The following is a 22,953-nucleotide window of genomic DNA, read 5'->3' as shown; positions in this document are numbered from 1 at the left end:
AGGGCCTCTGCTGAAGTCATGGCGTTTATCTGTGAGGCCACAGTCCACATCCTGATTCTTAGGAACAGTGCTCATGGGCCAGATGAAAAGACTACGAGTGTGTCATTGTTGTTTTCCACCATTACACACAAGTCTTTTGACTTAAAAGTGTGATCAAAAGCAACAGTGCTCTTTGTTCTTCTGTTTTCTAAAGAAGGAGCTATCCATTGAATAGACAGAGTTGGGCACAGTGCAGTGTGACTTTAAAGGAAATTTGATCATGCTAGTAACATTAATATATTTTATAGAATTAACCCTTTGTTTGATTTGTAACTCTTTAAATATTTTGACTATGTCTTATGGCTCTCCATTTGTATTCCTCTCCTGGGCTCTGTGTATGTATGAGAAAGCCTGGCTAATTTTATACTATTTTACTGATGACTGCAGTAATTGAGCCAGTCTTCAAAGTGTCTGATTAGCCATGTACACTAGAAGTGGCAAGGTAATTAAGCCGTACTGTCAACATTCTTGCAGCAACTTGAATAAAGCTAGAAAATATGATATCCATTGCTTCTGTGAATGCTGATATAAAACAAGGAATCCAGGCTTGGTGACTCATCACTGTGCCATGACTTCAGCTGCTTATTAGGGAGATCAATAAGATCACAATCATCATTGGCATAGAGAGCCTTATCCAGGTCAGAAGCTAAGCGTTCAGACAGTCACCTAACATACATGTGGCCCTGGATTCAACCTTCAGTACTGAAAGGAAAATGAAGGGGAAGAGGGATGGGATTTTTTGATTTGCTGCCAGCATTCAAACACTTTCTGTCATATTTAATGTCATTTTATTACTTTTAATACATATTATGCTGTCTTTTGCACAGGCATATTTGTGTGTGCATGTGAGTTCTCATGCATGTGAGTCCATATTCATATGGCACTCACAGCTCTACACCGGATGCTTCTCACTTAGCTCCCTATAGATTATTTATTATTACTATATTTATTTAATATTTAGAGAGTTAATTATTGTGGGAGAGCAAAATTCCTGACAATGAGCACATGTAGAAAGCAGAAAAAAAGAAACTTAGAGATTTGGTTCTTGACTTACACCATTGTAGGACTCAAGGACTAAATACAGGTGATCAGGCTTGGCAAGAAGTGTATTTACGTCTGGAGACTGGTGATACACCAGGATTTCAATTCAATTTAATTTTGTTTTTTTATGAACAGAGTCACTGATCCTGGAAATCACCTATTAAGCTAGAATGATTTTCTTGCAAGCACCAGGGATTATCTTGCCTCTTCATTTGCTATCATGGGATTATATGCATACATAAAATCACCACAAGGTAACTCTTTATTACATCTCACAGTTGGAACATTTTAGGAAATATAAAATCAGCAGGACCAAAATTACAATTTTAAATGGAAAGTTAAATCAGAAGAAAATGACTTAAAGGAACCTAAATTATTTTCCAGAAAGTATTCAAATTCAGATCCACTATCCATCTCCTATCTACAAAATTGTTTTTCTATCCCCAATACAGAAGCCATGTCCCTCTGTGAGCCACCGGACATTCTGTGTCTGTGCCTTTGTGACTGTGAGGGAGAATGGACTGAAGATGCTTCCCTCTCCCTGTGTCTTGCAACTTTCTATAGGATGTATCATGAATTAGAACCCTTTCAGGGATGGTTGAAAGGTTAAATGATTTCAATTGAATGTCAAACATTCTCAGAGATATACATGTTTCTAGGTGGTTGTGCTACTGAGGAACATTCTGAAATTTTAGATGGAGCCTTGCTAAAAGAAGGATTTCACTGTGAGGTTTTCTAGGGTAGATCTACTTCATTTGTTCACAGATTCTATACTGTTGATTTGGTAAGAGTATTTCAGCACATCAACAGAAGACAAACCAATACAAGAACACAACTGTTATATACATTGAGGGTCATTCTTCCCCCCTCTTCTTTTTTAACTTTCTTTCTTTCTGTTTTTTTTTTTTTCCTTTCAGTTTCATTTGCCTCTTCTCATTTTCCATTTTCTTATTTTTTTCATGAAGCTTTCTGTATTCTCTATGCAGTTCTTTTAGGCCACCCTTACAACTTAGGTTCCAAGGAAGAAAAACATAAATAGAATCATACTTCACATTCCCTCTCACTGCTGGTACTAAAGGTATATGCTACCTTGACTGGAAAAAATGGAGTTTTAAAAGAATAACTGAATAAAACTATATGAGAGCAAGTAGTTTTAGAAGCATATCTAAGAACTATGTTGTAAAGCACTCATCCTTTCTGTGGCCTTAGTTTCTGTCTAAACTTTGCCCCCCAAAAAGGGGTACTTAAGATAGATATTAAAAAGTAAATGTCCTTTTTGTTAGTTCTGCTTACTAATTAAACCTAAACATGTACTTTAGTATCATTCCAGCATTCTCTTGTTTTGATTTACTAGTTTGTTTGTTTGTTTGTTTGATTGGTTTAAAAGAGACTCTCTCTCTCTTTCTCCCTCTCCCTCTCTCTCTCTCTCTCTCTCTCTCTCATTCACACACACACACACACACACACACACACACACACACCACATTATTCAAAGTAGAGAATGTGGTGGTGCATGATGTTAATCCCAGCACTTAGCAGGCAGAACCAGGTGGATGTGGATGTATCATAGACCAACTCAATCTACAAAGCAAGTTCTGTGACTTCCAGGGCTTTTTCCTGTATGTTTTGTATATGTATATATGCTCATAAGATTGATGCTATAATACACAGGACTGTTTCATTTCTTCTAGTGAGTGCATTATAAATTTGCATTTTCTGCATAGCATTTCTGCTTTAAGTATAATCAAAATAAGGTTTATTAAGTAGTTATGATGCAAATCAATTTTAAGTTAATATTTGATTTACACAAAGAAAATAAAAGTCCAAACTCTGTTGTTTTCCATGCACCTTCCCTTCACTGTTAAGATGATACTTTAACAAAGAACGTTAGAAGGCTATCATGTAAAGCTAAAAAATAACATTTATGAGGAACCATAAGTATATTACAGTTACAATTTATAGATACAGGTCAATTCTAAGAGGGGGTTCTGAAAACTCAGGCTCTATCAGTGTCTAAATGAGAATTTATTCTCTGAAAGTCTCAAGGATATAGACCTGAGAGACATCAACAGTCTCACTGGCCTCCACATCCCATATGCCAGGTGACCCAAGAATACAGCTTACCATAATGCAGATGAGCCCTATTGTGAGCTTTTGTCTGTATGGTATAGGCACACACAAAATCATTGTTAGACTCAATTGACCTACTCTAAATTGGGGCTGACCTAAATTTTTATTACCAAAGCTTTTGGACTATGTACATTTTTCCATCAGAATTCTCTGTTTTAGTAATCACAAGAATCACACTTTTGTATATGTTAAAATAATTTACATTTTAACGTCTTTTTCCCCCATATTTAGGCTAGTTGATTTGGCAACATACTATATTTATTTAAAAATATTGTTTCTTAAAGCACTGTTTCTAGTTACTTGTTGAAGAAAAATGTGATTAAACATGCACTTTTGGAATTGAGAAACATTTAATATTTTTATGGAAATAAAAATTATCCGATGTTTTATTACTGGTCCTCTGGAATCTGCAATTCTTAGAAGGACCTCCATGCTTTTGAATGATAAAACTATTATTTTCTATTCTCAGAAATTTCTATAAACTTAATCATAAAGTTGTATGAACACCATTTATGTATTTATTTTATATTGTTTATTCATCTCTATTTAATTACGTATCTGTAATGTGTATAATATATCTCAGTCACATTCTCTACTATTATCATCTTATATCTCTTTCCCATTGACATTATTCAGCTTCCAATAAGTCTCTCTCCTTCCTTCCTTTTTTCTTTCATCTTTGATTCTTCCTTCCTTTCTTTCATTTTTTCTTTTCTTTGCTTGTTTGTTAGCTTCTAGTACACTTTACTCCACTATTTGCAAGTGTAAATTATTTGTTAATTTTTCCAGAAATGGTCTCAGGTAGTTCACACTAAACAATGAGTTCTACATAGGATCAAATTAATGCCTGATCATCATTCCTGTAACATCACATGCTGGGGTTGCAAGTTGTATGCTGCCATTGCAGCTCCCACATGCAGTTATAGAGATTTTTTTAAAGAAAAATATAGGTGTGTGTGTGTGTGTGTGTGTGTGTGTGTGTGTGTGTGTGCACATATACTTAAGAGCAGTTACTCCTAAGAAGGTCAGATTTCCTGGAGCGGGACTTGCAGGTAGTTACAAACAACCCTTGTACATTCTGGAAACTCAGCTTGGGTTCTCTAAAAGCACAGGTTCAAGACATGGATATGCCATCTCTTGAACCCACTACAAATATATTTTTAGATATCCATAGATTTTAGTTTAATCTAGTTAGAGATTTTGTGTTTTTAGTTTTCTTTTCCCTTCTTTCCTTCCTTCCTTCCTTCCTTCCTTCCTTCCTTCCTTCCTTTCTCTCTTTCTTTTTTCTTTCTTTCTCTCTTCTTTCTTTCTTTCTTTCTTTCTTTCTTTCTTTCTTTCTTTCTTTCTCTCTTTCTTTTTTCTTTTTTCCTTCCTTGCTTCCTTCTTTCCTTCCTTCCTATCTCTTTTCTTCCTTTCTTTTTCTATCTTAATCTAAGAAAATTTTGGTTTTCATTTTAATATTTATTTTATAATCATTCCATTCCTTCACATCTCAAATGATATGCCCCATCCTGATTACTCCTGCACAACCCCTCGATTCCATTCACCCTCTTCCCATCCTCTTTGCCTCTATGAGGTTGCTCAACCACTCACACACCCCTTCCCACCCCACTGCTCCAGCATCCCCCTATGCTTGGATATGATTTGGGATAGTTCTTAGGTAATTATATAAAACAGGATCCCTTAGCCCTCTTGAATAGAAAGGACTTCTTGAACTATAAGGATATCAGAGGACAAGGGACCTAAAAATATTCTAAATTGCTTCTTGTCCAGCCTGGAGAGATATAAAGGCTCTCATCTTGCTCTAGCCTTTAAAGCAATTCACAGTGATGTGAGTTTGAAGGACATTCCTAGGAGCTGCTTTTCCTCTCTCTGCTTCTGCCTGCTTGGCAGCATTCTGTAAGGCCTGATCTATGTTACATCTGGGAAACACATAGCTGCAAACCTTATAGGATGGCAAAGTTCATTCCAGATGATTCACAAAATGTCATAAAGTCTCTTGATGAACATCCATAATGTTGCCTTAGTTACCTTGATACTGCTGGGATAAGATACTATGACTAGAAGTCAGTGTGCTCCGGGCAGCAGGCCCCAGCGGGAGCTTTCCGGTGCCTGCTTTGGGATCTTAGCAGCCTGGGCCACAGCGCTCAGTCTCCAGGAGGTGTGGGAGACCTGGTGTGCACCCAGAGGCAGTCTGGGAGCTCACAGCACAGCTCGCTTCTGTGGCAGGGAGCTTGGGCTTCAGTCCTGAGGCCTCTGGCAGTAGCCCTCGGACCTCTCTGCTTCCGGATCCAGATCAGTCTGGGCAGCAACACCACATCTCCAGCTCCTGCAGGAGGCAGGAGGGGCTTCCGGGCGGCCAGCGGGGAGAAGTCCTGTGCTCCTGTGAATCCAGCTGGCCCCAGCGGGAGCCTTCAGGTGTCTGCTTCAGGGTCTGAATGGCCTGGGCAACAGCACCCTTTTTCCAGGCAGTAGAGGAGGGAGGCTGTGCACCAGAGGCCACCTGGGAAGGGGCAGCTTGCACTGGTGAGTCCAGCACTGACAAGACCAACTAACACCAGTGAGAACTAGATGGCAAAAGGCAAACACAGGAATGTCACTAACAGAAATCAAGGCAATATGGCAAAAACTGAACCCAATTCTCCTTTACCAGCATGTCCTGGATAGCCCATCACACCAGTAAAACAAGATTTGGATTTGAAATCACTGGTCATGATGCTGGTACAAGAACACATGAAGGACATACTTAAAGAAATTCAGGAGAAAATGGATCAAAAGTTAGAAGCCCTTACAAGGGAAACACAAAAATCATTGAAAATAATCCAGGAGAATACAAAAGCCAATAATAACGAAACGCAAAAAACACATAAAGAAATACAGGAGAACTTTGGTCAACAGGCTGAGGTCATGAAAGAGGAAACACAAAAATCTCTTAAAGAATTACAGGAAAATGGAGCTAGAGAATATCATACTAAGTGAGGTAACCCAGACTCAAAAGGGGAATCATGGTATGCACTCACTAATAAGTGGATATTAACCTAGAAAACTGGAATACCCAAAACATAATCCACACATCAAATGAGGTACAAGAAGAAAGGAGGAGTGGCCCCTGGTTCTGGAAAGACTCAGTGAAACAGTATTCAGCAAAACCAGAACGGGAAAGTGGGAAGGGGTGGGTGGGAGGACAGGGGAAGAGAAGGGGGCTTACGGGACTTTCGGGGAGTGGGGGGCTAGAAAAGGGAAATCATTTGAAATGTAAATAAATTATATCGAATAAAAAAAAAGAAAGGAAAATAAAAAAGAATTACAGGAAAGCACAAACTAGTAAGTGAAGGAGCTAAGCAAAACCATCCAGGATCTAAAATCAGAAGTAGAAACAACTAAGAAAACTCAATGGGAGACAACTTTGGAGATAGAAAACCTTGTGAAGAAATCAGTAGACATAGATGAAAATATCAACAACAGAATACAAGAGATAGAAGAAAGAATCTCAGATGCTGAAGATACCATAGAAACCATGGACTCAACAGTTAAAGAAAATGCAAAATGCAAAAAGCTTGTAACCCAAAATACCCAGGAAATCCAGGACACAATGAGAAGACCAAACCTAAGGATTATAGGCATAGATGAGAGTGAAGATTTACAACTTAAAGGGCCAGCAAATATCTTCAATAAAATTATGGAAGAAAACTTTCCTAACCTAAAGAGAGAGATGCCCATGAATATATAAGAAGCCTACAGAACTCCAAACAGACTGGACCAGAACAGAAATACTTCCTGTGACATAATAATAAAAACACCAAATGTACTAAACAAAGAAAAATATTAAAGGCAGTAAGAGAAAAAGGCCAAGTAACATATAAAGGAAGACCTATCAGAATCACAGCAGACTTTTCACCTGAGACTATGAAGGCTAGAAGATCCTGGGATGATTTCATGCAGACTCTAAGAGAACACAAATGCCAGCCAAAACTACTATATCCAGCAAAACTCTCAATCTCCACAGATGGAGAAACTAATATATTCCATGACAAAACCAAGTTTACCCAATATCTATCCACAAACCCAGCCCTACAAAGGATAAGAAGAGGAAAACACCAATACAAGGAGGGAAACTTCACCCTGGAAAAAGCAAGAGAGTAACCTTTCATCAAACCCAGAAGAAGTTAACAAATCAAATTTAAAAAATAACTTCAAAAATGACAGGATGTAACAATCACTATTCCTTAATATCTCTTAGCATCAATGGACTCAATGCCCCAATAAAAAGACATAGACTAACTGACTGGATATGTAACAGGACCCTACATTTTGCTGATTACAGGAAACACACCTAAGGGTCAAAGACAAACACTACATTAGAGTAAAAGGCTGGAAGACAATTTTACAAGCAAATGGTCTCAGGAAACAAGCTGCAGTAGCCATTTTAATATCAGATAAAATTGACTTTCAACCCAAAGTCATCAAAAGAGACTCTGAGGGACACTTCTTGCTGATCAAAGGAAAAATACAACAAGAAGAACTCCCAATCCTGAACATCTATGCTCCAAATGCAAGGGTACCCTCTCTCATAAAAGAAACTTTATTAAAACTCAAAGCACACATTGCACCTAACACAATAATTGTGGGTGACTTCAACACTGCACTTTCCTCAATGGACCGATTAGGAAAACAGAAACTAAACAGGGACACAATGAAACTAATTGAAGCTTTGGACCGATTAGAATTAACAGATATATATAGAACATTCTATCCTAAAGCAAAAGAATATACCTTTTTCTCAGCACCTCATGGTACCTTCTCCAAAATCAACCATATAATTGGTCACAAGACAGACCTCAACAAATATAAGAAGATCGAACTAATCCCATGCCTCCTATCAGATCACTATGGAGTAAAAGTGGTCTTCAATAGCAACAAAAACAACAAAAAACACACATACACATGGAAACTGAAAAATATTCTACTCAATGATACCTTGGTCAAGGAATAAATAAAGAAAGAAATTAAAGACTTTTTAGAACACAATGAAATGAAGACACAACATAACCAAATCTATGGGACACAATGAAAGCAGTCCTAAGAGGAAAACTGATAGCCCTGAGTGCCTCCAAAAAGAAAATGGAGAGAGCACACATTACCAGCTTAATGACACACCTGAAAGCCCTGGAACAAAAAGATGCTATTTCACCCAGGAGGAGTAGAAGGCAGGAAATCATCAAACTCAGGGCTGAAATCAATCAAGTAGAAACAAAGAGAACCATACAAAGAATCAATAAAACCAGGAGCTGGTTCTTTGAGAAAATCAACAAGATAGATAAACCCTTAGCCAGACTGACCAAAGGGCACAGAGAAAGTATCCAAATTAACAAACTTAGAACTGAAAAGGGAGATATAACAACGGAACTGAGGAAATCCAAAAAATCATCAGATCCTACTACAAGAGCCTGTACTCAACACAACTGGAGAATCTGGAGGAAATGGACAATTTCCTTGACAGATACCAAATACCAAAATTAAATCAGGACCAAAGAGATCATCTAAACAGTCCCATAATGCCTAAAGAAATAGAAGGAGTCATAGAAAGTCTTCCAACCAAAAAAAGCACAGGACCAGATGGTTTCAGTGACGAATTCTATTGGACCTTCAAAGAAGTGTTAACACCAATACTCTTCAAATTATTCCACAAAATCGAAACAGAAGAAACACTACCCAATTCCTTCTATGAAGCCACAATTACGTTGATACCAAAACTACACAAAGATCCAAAAAAGAAAGAGAACTTCAGAACAATTTCCCTTATGAACATCGATGCAAAAATACTCAATAAAATTCTTGCCAACCGAATACAAGAACACATCAAAATGATCATCCACCATGATCAAGTAGGCTTTATCCCAGGAATGCAGGGTTGGTTCAATATACGGAAATCCATCAATGTAATCCACTACATAAACAAACTCAAAGAAAAAAAACACATGGTCATTTCATTGGATGCTGAAAAAGCATTTGACAAAATTCAGCATCCTTTCATGCTTAAAGTCTTGGAATGAACAGGAATTCAAGGCCCATACCTAAACATAGTAAAAGCAATATACAGCAAACCCATAGCCATCATCAAATTAAATGGAGAGAAACTTAAAGCAATCCCACTAAAATCAGGGACTAGACAGGGCTGACCCCTTTCTCCTTATCTTTTCAATATTGTACTTGAGGTACTAGCTTGGGCAATTCGACAACATAAAGAGGTCAAAGGGTTACAAATTGGAAAGGAAGAAGTCAAACTATCATTATTTGCAGATGACATGATAGTCTACCTAAGTGACCCAAAAAACTCCACTAGAGAACTCCTACAGCTTATAAACAACTTCAGCAAAGTGGCAGGTTATAAAATCAACTCAAGCAAATTAGTGGCCTTCCTATACTCAAAGGGTAAGCAGGCTGAGGAAGAAATTAGGGAAATGACCCCCTTCACAATAGCCATAAACAGTATAAAGTATCTTGGGGTGACTCTTACCAAACATGTGAAAGATCTGTATGACAAGAACTTCAAGTCTCTGAAGAAGGAAATGGAAGAAGACCTCAAAAAAATGGGAAAACCTCCCATGCTCATGGATCGGTAGAATCAATATAGTTAAAATGGCCATTTTGCCAAAAGGAATATACAGATTCAATGCAATACCCATCAAAATCCCAACTCAATTCTTCACAGAGTTAGAAAGAGCAATTATCAAGTTCATCTGGAACAACAAAAAAACCCAGGATAGCTAAAACTATTATCAGCAACAAAAGAAAGTCTGGGGGAATCAGTATCCCTGACCTAAAGCAATACTACAGAGCACTAGTGTTAAAAACTGCATGGTATTGGTACAGTGACAGGCAGGAGGATCAATGGAACAGGATTGAAGATCCAGAAATGAACCCACACACCTATGGCCACTTGATCCTCGACAAAGAGGCTGAAAACATCCAATGGAAAAAAGATAGCCTTTTCAACAAATGGTGCTGGTTCAACTGTAGGTCAGCATGCAGAAGAATGCGAATTGATCCATCCTTGTCTCCTTGTACTAAGCTCAAATCCAAATGGATCAAGGACCTCCACATAAAGCCAGACACTCTGAAGCTAATAGAAAAGAAACTGGGGAAGACCCTTGAGGACATCGGTACAGGGAGAAAGTTTCTGAACAGAACACCAGTAGCGTATGCTCTAAGAGCAAGAATTGACAAATGGGACCTCATAAAATTACAAAATTTCTGTAAGGCAAAGGACACCATCAAGAGGACAAATCGGCAACCAACAAATTGGGAAAAGATCTTCACCAATCCTACATCAGATAGAGGGCTAATATCCAATATATATAAAGAACTCAAGAAGTTAGACTCCAGAAAACCAAACAACCCTATTAAAAAATGGGGTATAGAGTTAAACAAAGAATTCTCACCTGAAGATCTTCGGATGGCAGAGAAGCATCTTAAAAAAAGCTCAAGTTCATTAATCATTAGGGAAATGCAAATCAAAACAACCCTGAGATTTCACCTTACACCAGTCAGAATGGCTAAGATTAAAATTTCAGGAGACAGCAGGTGTTGGAGAGGGTGTGGAGAAAGAGGAACACTCCTCCACTGCTGGTGGTGTTGCAAATTGGTACAGCAACTCTGGAAATGAGTCTGGCGGTTCCTCAGAAAACTGGGCACCTCACTTCCAGAAGATCCTGCTATACCACTCCTGGGCTTAAACCCAGAGGATCCTCCACCATGTAATAAGGATACATGCTCTACTGTGTTCATAGCAGCCCTATTTATAATTGCCAGATGCTGGAAAGAACCCATATCCTTCAACAGAAGAATGGATGCAAAAAATGTGGTGTATCTACACAATGGAGTACTATTCAGCCATTAGAAACAATGAATTCATGAAATTCTTAGGCAAATGGATGGAGCTAGAGAACATCATACTAAGTGAGGTAACCCAGACTCAAAAGGTGAATCATGGTGTGCACTCACTAATAAGTGGATATTAACCTAGAAAACTGGAATACCCAAAACATAATCTACACATCAAATGAGGTACAAGAAGAAAGGAAGAGTGGCCCCTTGTTCTGGAAAGACTCAGTGAAGCAATATTGGGCAAAACCAGAATGGGGAAGTGGGAAGGGTTGGGTGGGAGGACAGGGGAGAGAAGGGGGCTTGCGGGACTTTTCTGGAGTGGGGGGCTAGAAAAGGGGAAATCATTTGAAATGTAAATAAAAATATATCGAGTAAAAAAAAGATACTATGACTAAGGTCTATTAAAAAAAATTATTGGGACTCATGTTTTCAGAGATTAGAGTCCATGACCATCACAGAGTAGAGAACAGTAGTATTTATGCAGGGATGAATCTGTTGCAGCAGCTAAAAGATCAGTTTTTCAATCCATAAGCATTAGGGAGAAAGAATGAGCTAACTGGAAATGCTTGGGGGTTTTTGAAATGTGAAAACCATACCCTAAGTGATTCATCCCCTTCAACAAGTTCACATACCCTAATATGTTCCAAACAGTTCCATTAACTGAATACCAAGAATGAAAACATGAGCCCTTCTCATTCAAACTACCATAAGTTGTCAAAGAAGAATCAGTAGCTACCACATTTTCTGTTCAGGAGTCCTACATTTTGTAACACTTTGCAAAGAAAGATTTATAATGCAATTATCCTTGACATAACACATAATAGAGGATATCTGAAAAAATATTCTGATTTGCTCTGCCAATTAATCCCAGGAATTTCCTTCAGCATCCTTCTATCTGTAAAAATCCACATATCATGAATACACAGAGCTCAGGGCAGACACTAAAATATGATTTCTACTTAACAGACTACATGAGATGGAACTTATCCTCAACACAGATAGCAGTGTTCAGCTGTGCTTGTTCTAAGAGTTGCATGGTTTTCCTTCTGAGTTGCCGAAAATTTGATTCCTTATTTTTTAGGTTTATACCAGCTTATGGTTGGGACTAGAACATTGCTTTTAACTCAGAACACCCTTTCTTTCCTCCACCTCCTTTGAGGTAAATCTCCAATGCTAGAGATTTTCAACACAAAACTCCTAGTGTTGCCATCATCCTCAATCTGTATTCTTTTATGATGTCTAGAGCAACCTGCCAGCACATTCTGGGAAAAATTGAGCCTACGGGATCCACAGTTTCTTAATAGAAATAAGAGTTGTCACTCTTTTTTTTCTATTGGCATGATGCACTTTATTATATTATTTTTTAATTTCTATATTATTTGTTTACATTCCAAATGATTTCCCCTTTCCTGGCTTCCCCCTCCCCATAAGTTCCATAAGCCCTATTCCCTCCACCCATTTCCCCATTGCCACCTCCCATTTCTCTGTCCTGGTACAATGGTGCATTAAGCCTTTCCAGGACCAGGGACCTCTCCTTCCTTCTTCTAGGGAATCATTTGATATGATAATTATGTCTTGAGTATTCAGAGCTTCTGGGCCAATTAATATCAACTTTTCAGTGACTGCATTCCATGTGCATTCTTTGTGATTGGGTTACCTCACTTAGGATGTTATTTTCCAGTTCCAAACATTTGCTTAAAACTTTCATGAATTCATGGTTTTTAATTGCTGAGTAGTATTCCATTTTGTAAATATACCACATTTTCTGTATCCATTCCTCCACTGAGGGACATCTGGGGTCATTCCAGCTTCTGGCTATTTTAAATAAGGCTGCTATGAACATAGTGGAGCATGTGTCCTTATTGCATGCTGGGGAAACCTCTGGGTAAATGCCCAGGGGTGGTATAACAGCGTTACCCGGAAGACTCTTACCCAGAGTCTTCACTCTTAAAGAGAATTTTTCTTGCGGAAGGCATAGCTAAAGGACGCAGCTCCAACTCTATGAACTAAGTGATACCTCTGAGTTTTAATTGCCTAAAAACTAACATTCATTGCAATGACACATAGCTCTGAGTTCATAGAATATCTATGCCAATGAAATCATACATAGTCAAACAGACTTGCAAATCAATACTAAATTCAGTAATAGCATAGATTTTACAGTTACATGGATATTAAAGGATTAAAAAAACGATGAGACTGAATATTTTGTAATTTTATTTTGTTAATGTTGTTTTCATGACAGACAATTCTGTGATTTAAGTCTATTTTACTGCGATCTTTCTGTTTCTTCCATCAATTAAACAAGTTGATATAGAAAGGTGCTGGCTACTCAAAGATTTCCTGTTGTCAGCCATTCAAAACTACCTATCTGGTATCTTGCCCTTTGGGTCAAAGTATGTCAATGTTTCTTTTGAAGTTACTGAATGACATGTATTACCTACATTATACTGAACAGAAGTTCGTATCATAGGAAAAGAACTTGCTTAAGACTCATGGTGATGGTGAAAAAAGAAAAAGTTATGTTCCTAATTTTTCCATTATTTTTTTCTACTTCACTTTTATCTCCCATCCCACCAGTGTCTTAAATTGTGGCTGAAGTTTTCCTAGCTATTTAGCAACTCCTTTTACCTTAGTCCTTTTCTCCTTAAAATTATCCTGATAAAGCAGCTTAAGGAAGGAAAGGTTAAATTATAATCACCATTTACGATTAATATTCATCATGGCAGGAATTCCCAGTAATAAGGGTTTGAGGAAACTCAATATTCTCATGGTACCCATACCCTAGAAGCTGTTTGATTAGTGCTTGTACACCACTCACATTCTTCTATTAATACAGTCTGGGATCTGATCCCAGCAAATGGTGTCATTCATGTGGATGGATACACAGCTCAATTGGCCCAACAATCCCTCAGTTCTGGCTTGTTGTATACCAACTTGATCAAAACTAGGGTGATCTGTGAAGAAAGACCTTAATTGAAATTGTTTTCCCTACAACACTGGCTTGTGTAGAAACCTATGGTGATTTTCTTTGAGTGATGATTAATATGGGAAATCCTATCTAATAATGTGTGGTGCCATTCATGTGGTGGTGACCCTGGACTGTACATATGTAAGAAAGTTGTCTTGGTAAGGTAATAGGAGCAAGACAGTAAGTAGCATTCCTCCATGTTCTCTTCATGCTTTCTACCACCTTGCTCTTGTCTTGACTTGAGTTTCAGTCTTGACTTACCAGAATGATAGACAGATAATTGGAAGTATAAAGTGAAACAAATTTTTGTTCTCTACAAGCGGCTTTTGGTTATGATGTTTTATCATAGTAATAGAAACCTAAACTTTAACTTCCCTTACAAACATACTAACCTAATCTAGATAATCCCTTACAGGTACACCTGGTGGCTTGCTCACAGATGATTATAGATCCTGTTAACTTCACAACTAAAAAGCAGTTGACAATTATCTACACATTTATTTCAGCCACAGGAAAGTCCAAGTCGAGTATGGCGGGACATGGCTCCACATACTGAGTGGGCTAAGGCAAAATAATATTTTGTTGAATTTTAAAAAATAGGGTCTGGAATGCAACTTTATTTTTAGAGTTTCACATTTACCACCAAATGAAAAGTGTTGTGGAGGTCACGCTTACAATACAGATACTCCTGAAGTAACGGTAGAGAAATTAGCATTTTAAGAGAGGTAAGAGCAAGCCTGAAATACATGAAATCTTTTCTTAAAATAATAGAATGGTTTTAATTGAAATTAATTTTAAAATGAAAAGTGACTGTATCCATCCATAGCTTACCAGTAGAATGGCTTCATAGCATGTGAATGCATCGAGGATCTGCCCTAAGTAACACACACACACACACACACACACACACACACACACATACACACACAAACATACCAAACATACACACACACACATGCAAACATATACATGGACATGGGTACATGCTTAACACTTTAATGTTTAGCTTTAATAGTCCACTTACTGCAACTTCAAATCATCTGGGAATAGAGACAATTGAATCTTTATTATACCGGCCTTTGGCATGTCTGTAGGAGATGACCTTGATTATTGATTGATGGAGGAAGACTTAGTCTGAATGTGGTCTACACTATCACATGTGTTGAACCATGAACTGCATAGATATGAGGAAAGCTACTTAAGGATAAGGAAGAAAAAATTCATAGATTCTCATTTTCATGACTGTGCTTTGAATTCTTTAAAATAATGGATTCTATTCAGAAATCATAAGCCATATAAACTATTAGTTGGCAGATTTTTTTAAGCTCAAAAATAAAAATTAAACTAGGATGAACACACACACAGACACAGTGAGACTCACAAACCTTCATGCATACATACATAAGCACAAAGAGAGTAAAAGAAATATAGATTTTTAATGTGTATAGTTGACATCAGGGACACAGACCTTGGCCCGGGCATTTCTAGGAGTTTGAGCAGATCTTCCTGAGAGGCTTCTTTCTTGAAGCCTGTCCCAGATAGAGGGGCTTAAAGGCTCTATTGACAGACATCTGCCCCACTCCAGGAACCTGCTGGAACGATAGACTCACCTCATAGTCAATGTCCAGGGCATCAGTCTCACTCTTGATCTGGAAGTGCTGAGTGTTCAGGTCTACAGTGAAATTTGCCTGCTTGCCCACACGCTCCAGGAGAACTGAGTGCCAGTGCTGGTCATCCAGAAGGCTTCCCAGAATTGTTGAGGGTGCAATGTTGCTGATCCGGGTTTTGCTGCCATCTGTAGACATATGAAGGGGGAATGGAGTCTTATATCCCAGGCAGCTTTAAATTCTATCCATTAATGCCCTGGAGTAGGGATCCCTGAGGTTTCTTCAAACAAATTCAGCTCAAGCACACCAGCCGGCATTGGAGTCATGCACCGGCTTTCCCCTTAGATTCCAAAACTCAATTTTAGCTCAAATAATATACACCTCCATTTCCTGACAGGAAATGTAACGTTTCTAGCACACCAGAAAATGCATGGTGATAGGAATGTTTATAGTATTGACCACAGGAATAAGACTGAAAACAGAAGTTTCTACATCTAGAAAAAAAATAAATATATACACATAGGATTTTGGAGGGTTATAAATGAAGAAAGCAGTTCTTGATGAACTTCACAGGAAATGAGTGGTCATACAGAATGTCTCTGTTCACACAGTTACAAAGAAAAAAATATAACATACGCAGCTGCAACTATTGAGTGCTTACTGTATGAACTGGGTCCCTTCACCAAAAGGGTAATGGCTACCACTACCTACCACTACCACACAGAAATTGTTTCAACATTAAAGGGAAGCTGCCATTACTTATACATAATTTTATAAAGTGTGTAATTGTGTGTGTGTGTGTGTGTGTGTGTGTGTGTGTGTGTGTGAGAGAGAGAGAGAGAGAGAGAGAGAGAGAGAGAGAGAGAGAGAGTGTAGCATGTATGGAGTCAGTTTTCTCCTTCTGTCCTGTGTGTTCTGGGATCTAATTCTATCTGGCTTGAAAGCAAGAACCTTTACCCATCAATGTGCCTCTGAGACATTAAATTTAGTTTGAGGGAATAGTTTTTGTGTCTATCCCACTCATAATATGATAGCTACATATATCTCTTTTCTTGCTCACATTGTGTCCTCCTTAACGCCACCTGTACTCCACTCTGCTTAGGTAACATTATATGACCTTCAGGGTTCAGGAGCAGCTAGCTAATCTTCCTGTGACTACTCACTCCTACTTTCAGTGTGGAAGGATGCTGATGTTTGCTGCAATGAGTAAGAAGCCTGGTTTCCTATAGTTGTTGGAGAGGGGACACCACACCTAGCATACATGGAAAGTAGGAGTGGTGAATTCATGCCTGTTTCTGTGTTGTTGATTTATAATTTATTTATTCCACAAGCCTTGAATTCTCAGCATTGCCATTGGTATCTTCAAGTTATAATAGTTAAGACATATGACCTCATAAACACAGATAAGAGACAAAGCACTTAAGAATGTTTTGCTCACATGTCTACATTTACACCATATGTGTGCTTGTGCCTATAGAGGTTAGGATGGTACATCAAGTTCCTTGGAACTAGAACTATGACCCTAGGATTGTAAGTTACCATGCATGCATATTTTGGAATTGAAACCAGTTTATAAGAGCAAAGGGGTATGTAACGTCTCAGTTCTCTCTCCAGCAGCATGATAAATATTTATTTATAGTATTTGTGTGTGTCTCTCTTCCCTCTCTCCTTCCCTCCTTCTCTCTCTGTCTCTCTATCTCTCTCTCTATCCCTCTCTGTCTCTGTCTCTCTGTCTCTGTGTCTCTGTGTCTCTGTCTGTCTCTCTGTCTCTCTGTCTCTCTGTCTCTCTCTCTTTCTCATCTATCTGTGTGTGTGCTTGTGTGTGTGGACGGTGTTTGTATGTTTATACCTCTGAGTTTATGTGTGCACTTGAGTGCAGGTACCCATGGAAGTTACAATATCACTCCCAATCTTCTGAAGTTGGAGTTATAGGCAGTGGTGAGTGTCTCTATGTGGGTACTAAGACATGGATGCCCATTCTCTGCATATTAACTGTGGAGTCATTGTTCCAGCGCCAGTATTCACACTTTTAGCTTCTTGTTTATTTTCATGCCTACCAATTATTCTGGAAAGCAGAACATTGTTTAGCTGGATAGAGAATTCCAGGAATCTCCCTATTTCTGTCTTCCCAGACCAGGAAGTACAAGTTTATGCTACTAAATCCAGTCTTTCTTTGCAGACATTTGTGGTCATACTCAGACCCACATTTCGTCTCTCAAAAGTTATCAAATTTCGTGCATAGGCAATACTTTTTATATTGTTATGTTATTTTGAATGATTATTTCATTTTATTTTACTTTATTTTATTCTATTCTATTTATTTTATTTTATTTTATTTTATTTTATTTTATTTTATTTGTGTGTTTATATGTGTGCTCTTATGGAGGCCTAAGAGGGCAATGGGTCTCCTGGAGCTACATTTATAGTAAGATGTCATACAGCTATGGTAGGAGTGAGAGATCTGCCATGGATCCTAGGAACCAAACTCCAGTCCTCTGCAAAAGCAGGAAGTGTTCTCATCCTCTGGGCTATTTATCTAAACCCCTCCAAATGTTGTTTCAATAATTCCTGACCACAGGTCAGGGGGAGTAATAAGTTTGGCTTCATAAAGCTGTGTAACTTACACAAAGACACAGAGAATTAATTACCATTCAGCTCTATCTGACCCCATCCTTTTTGCTCTATTCTTCCTGTTGGCAAGAGGATGATATTCCAATTCTTCCCATCTCTGTGTTCTTACTACCTACAATTAACCATGTTAGTCTGTTGCTTGTGAGCAGTGTTTCAAAGTATTAGTAGAGAGCTTCAAAAAGCAACTGGATGAATTGGAGAGCAGAGAACTATAGTGAAGGAAAATGACAATGTACAAATGCAGAGTGCATTATACAGAATGCCAAGGCAAATTACTTTTCCATACATTAGCCAGGACCAGGAAGGCATGGCTCTGTAGTATGTTTTTATTATGTGCAAGACTCATACTTGGTCTCCTGAGGACGCTAGTGAGAACACAAAATCCATGGAAAGTGACTCCAGCTTGCTTGGTCCCAACTCCACACCAGCTGTTTTCTCAAAAAGACAAAACTAGTTATGGTGTATCACTAACACAATGAAACACAAGTCTTTGTCGTTGGAAATTCAGTGTGAGTTGTATATTCTTCCTGACATCCACATTCTATGATTTCTCATTTTGACTTTTTTTGATGTGGTTTAGATGGTGTATTGATACTATGTTTTATTTAATATCACAAAGCTTGAACATAAGTAGAAATATTTTAGAAGCAGAAATTGCCAAGAACTACTTTTAAACCAATAGTGCTCAGGTATTCACTTAATTGTTGGTACCTGATGATTACTATTTACTGATTATTCTACAGGGTCTTGAATGATCTAGGTGACAAATGTCTGTATATGCCTGTGAGAGTGTTTCTAGACTACTTTGAGGTAGATGGACCCATATTAAATGTGGGCAGCAAATTTTCTCGGTCTGAAGACCAGGAGTGAGTAGGGAGGAGAAGGTGAGCGGAGCATAAATATCCATTTCTCTCGCAGTGCTTCCTGACTGCACACTTAATGTGACCAATGGCCACAAACCCCTTCGGCCATGTTTAACACAGCATGCTAACATCATGGACTATATGCTTGATTTGGGAGGAGAAATAAGTCCATTTTTTTCTAAAGATGCTTTGGTTAGGGCTTTTGGCACAGCAACAGACAATGAACACTTAGTTCAATACATACTTATTCCATAAGTTAAAGAATTTATGAAGATCATTTCATGTCCATTCACATTGTCTAAAACACTTGTCCTCCTCCTTATAATCAAGTCCAAAGAACCTAAGATCATCCTTAATAATCATCCTTAGAGCTTAACACATGACAATTGGATACCTGCTATTTAGGTTTTTTTTTTTATTTTATTTTATTTTTTTTCAGTTAGAGGAGGACATATAGCATCTTAGTGATTGGTGTCAGGACACTTGGTAAGATTCAAAGATTCATATCCATGCTCTCTAAGTGTGCAGCCATGGGGTCTCACACAATTGACAGCCATCATGGAAAGTGATTAGAAACAGCATTTAGGGAGACAGGAGATGTAATTCAATTGTTAGAGTGCTTGTCTAACCTCCATAAAATCTTGAGTTCCTTCCACATACTATGTCAATTGAGCATATAGTACCTGTAATTTTTTGTAAGTTTTTTATTGGATATTTTCTTTATTTATATATCAAATGCGTTCTAATTTCATGGTTTCTCCACCTCCTGGGAAGCTCCTATCCTGTCCTGTATTCCATTGCTTCTATGAGAGTGTTCCTCTATTCACCCCACTCCCACCTCCCCAGACTCAATTCCCCTATTCTGAGTATTCTATCAAGCCTTCATAGGATCAAGAACTTTTCCCTCCCATTGATGCCTGGCAAGGCAGTCCACTGCTTTATACACAGCTGGATCTATGTGTACTCCTTGGTTGATGTCTTATTCCCTGGGTGTTCTGTGGATTCTGGTTGGTTGATACTGTTATTCTTCCTATGAGGTTGCAAATGCTTTCAGCTCCTTCAGTCTTTTCTCTAATTCCTCCATTGGGGATTCCACTATCAGTAAAATGGTTGACTCCAAGAGTCCATCTCTGTATTTGCGAGGCTCAGGCAGGGGCTCTCAGGAAACAGCCATATCAAGGTCCTGTCAGCAAGCATTTCTTGACATCCACAATAGTGTCGGTGTTTGGTGCCTATATATGGGATAGATCCACATGTGGGACAGTCTCTGGATGACTTTTCCTTCAGTCTCTGCTCTAAACATTATCTCCATGTGATTATGTTGTTCCCCTTCTCAGAAGTACCGAAAGACCCGCATTTTGGTCTTCCTTATTATTGAGCTTCATGCAGTCTGATAAATTTATCTTGGGTAAACCACGATATTAAATTAATATCCACTTATCAGGGAGTACTTACCACCTGTGTTCTTTTGTAATTGTGTTACCTCACTCAGGATGATTTTTTTTGTTTGTTTTTCTTTTCTTTTTTAAAATTTTATTCCACATATTCTTTATTTACATTTCAAATGATTTCCCCCTTCCTGGATCCCACCTCCCCAGAAAGTCCCAAAAGCCCTCTTCCAACCCCTTGTTCCCACTTCCCTGTCCTGGTACTCCCCTACACTGCTGCACTGAGCCTTTCCAGGACCAGGAACCTTATCTTCCTTGTTCTTCATCATTTGATAAGTGAATTATTTCTTAGGTATTCCGAGCTTCTGGGCTAATATCTGTTTATGAGTGAGTGCATACCATGTGTGTTCATTGAAAATTGGGTCACCACACTCAGGATGACATTCTCCAGTTCCACCCACTTGCCTAAAAATTTCATGAATTCATTCTTTTGAAGAGCTGAATAGTATTACAGTGTAAATATACCACATTTTCTGCATCCATTCCTCCCTTGAAGGACATCTGGGTTCTTTCCAGCTTCAGTAATCAGTGGGAGGAGAAATTCTTGATGCTATGAAGGCTTGTTAGAATACTCAGAATAAGGGAATTGAGTCTGGGGAGGTGGGGGTGGGGTGGATAGAGGAACACTCTCATAGAAGCAACAGGTGACAGGACAGAGTAGGAGTTTCCTGGGAGAAAATATCCAATAAAAAACTTACAAAAATTACAGGTACTATACAACCCTATAAATAGGGCTGCTATGACTATAGTTGAACATGTGTCCTTATTACATGCTGGGGAATCCTCTGGGTATATGACCAGGAGTGGTATAACAGGGTCCTCCAGTAGAATCATGTCCAGTTTTCTGAGGAGCTAACAGACTGATTTCCAGAGTGGTTGTACCAACTTGCAAACCCACTAGCAGTAGAAGAGTATTCCTCTTTCTCTACATCCTCTGCAACACCTGTTTTCTCCCGAGTTTTTAATCTTAACCATTCTGACTAGTGTGAGGTGAAATCTTAGGGTTGTTTTGATTTGCATTTCCCTGATGACTAAGGATGTTCAACATTTCTTTAGATGCTCCTCAGACATTCAATATTCTTCAGGTGAAAATTCTTTGTTTAGCTCTGTAACCCATTCTTCAATAGATTATTTGGCTCTCTGAAGTCTACCTTCTTGATTTCTTGAATTCTTTGTTTATCTTGGATATTAGCCCTCTGTCAGATGTAGGGTAGGTAAAGATCTTTTTGGTTGCTAATTTTGTTGGTTGCTGTTTTGTCCTTTTTCCAGTGTCCTTTGCCTTACAGAATTTTTGTAATTTTATGAGGTCCCATTTGTCAATTCTTGATCTTAAAGCATAAGCTAATGGTGGTCTGTTCAGAAAAATTTCCCCTGTGCCTATGTGCTCAAGGCTCTTCCCCAGTTTCTTTTCTATTAGTTTTAGTATGTATGGTTTTATGTGGAGGTCCTTTATTCACTTGGACTTGAGCTTAGTACAAGGAGAAAAGAATGGAATGATTTTCATTCTTCTGCATGCTGACCTCCAGTTGAAAAAGCACCATTTCTTGAAAAGGCTCTCTTTTTCCAGTGGATGGTTGTAGCTCCTTTTCAAAGATCAAGTGACCATAGGCATGCAGGTCTTCAATTTCTGGGTCTTCATTTCTGGGTCTTCACTTTTATTCCATTGATCTACTTGCCAGTCACTGTACCAATACCATTCAGTTTTTAACACCACTGCTCTATAGTAATGCTTGAGGTCTGGGATACTGATTTTCCCCAGATCTTTTACTTTTGAGAATAGTTTTAGCTATCATGGTTTTTTTGTTATCTTACTCTGTGAAGAATTGAGTGGGGATTTTGATGGGGATTACATTGAATCTGTATACTGATTTTGGTAAGATGACCAATTTTACTATATTAATCCTGCCAATCCAAGAGCATGCAAGAGTTTGCCATCTTCTGAGGTCTTCTTTGATTTATTTCTTCAAAGACTTGAAGTTCCTGACATACAGATCTTTCACTTGTCTGCTTAGAGTCACACCAAGATACTTTTCATTGTTTGTGGCTATTGTGAAAGGTGTCCTTTCCCTAATTTCTTTCTCAGCCTGTTTATTGTTTGAGTATTGGAAGGCTACTGATTTGCTTGAGTTAATTTTATATCCGCTCAATTTGCTAAAGTAGTTTATCTGCTATAGAAGTTCCCTGACAAGGTTTTTTGGGTCACTTAAGTATTCTATCACATCATCTGCAAATAGTGATAATTTGACTTCTTCCTTTCCAATTTGTATCCCCTTGACCTCCTTTTGTTGTCTAATTGCTCTAGTTAGAACTTCAAGTATTATATTGAATAAATATGT

At 38.3% G+C, this 22,953-nt stretch overlaps 1 protein-coding gene across 3 annotated transcripts in view; it reads right to left on the bottom strand.

Annotated features, from left to right (window-relative positions):
• LOC127697246 (contactin-associated protein like 5-3) overlaps positions 1 to 22,953 on the bottom strand; it is an 883,854-nt gene that overhangs the window by 496,926 nt on the left and 363,975 nt on the right. For all 3 annotated transcript variants that reach the window (XM_052200245.1, XM_052200246.1, XM_052200247.1), the window contains exon 6: positions 15,679 to 15,863. In XM_052200245.1, the coding sequence (XP_052056205.1) occupies positions 15,679 to 15,863 (185 nt within the window). The remainder of the gene's footprint in view (positions 1 to 15,678; positions 15,864 to 22,953) is intronic.

This window comes from Apodemus sylvaticus, chromosome 12 (assembly GCF_947179515.1).
Source record: "Apodemus sylvaticus chromosome 12, mApoSyl1.1, whole genome shotgun sequence".
In the NCBI taxonomy this organism is placed as follows: Eukaryota; Metazoa; Chordata; class Mammalia; order Rodentia; family Muridae; genus Apodemus; species Apodemus sylvaticus.
Note: the sequence above shows the minus strand (reverse complement) of the source record. Positions and strands in the feature narration are given on the sequence as shown.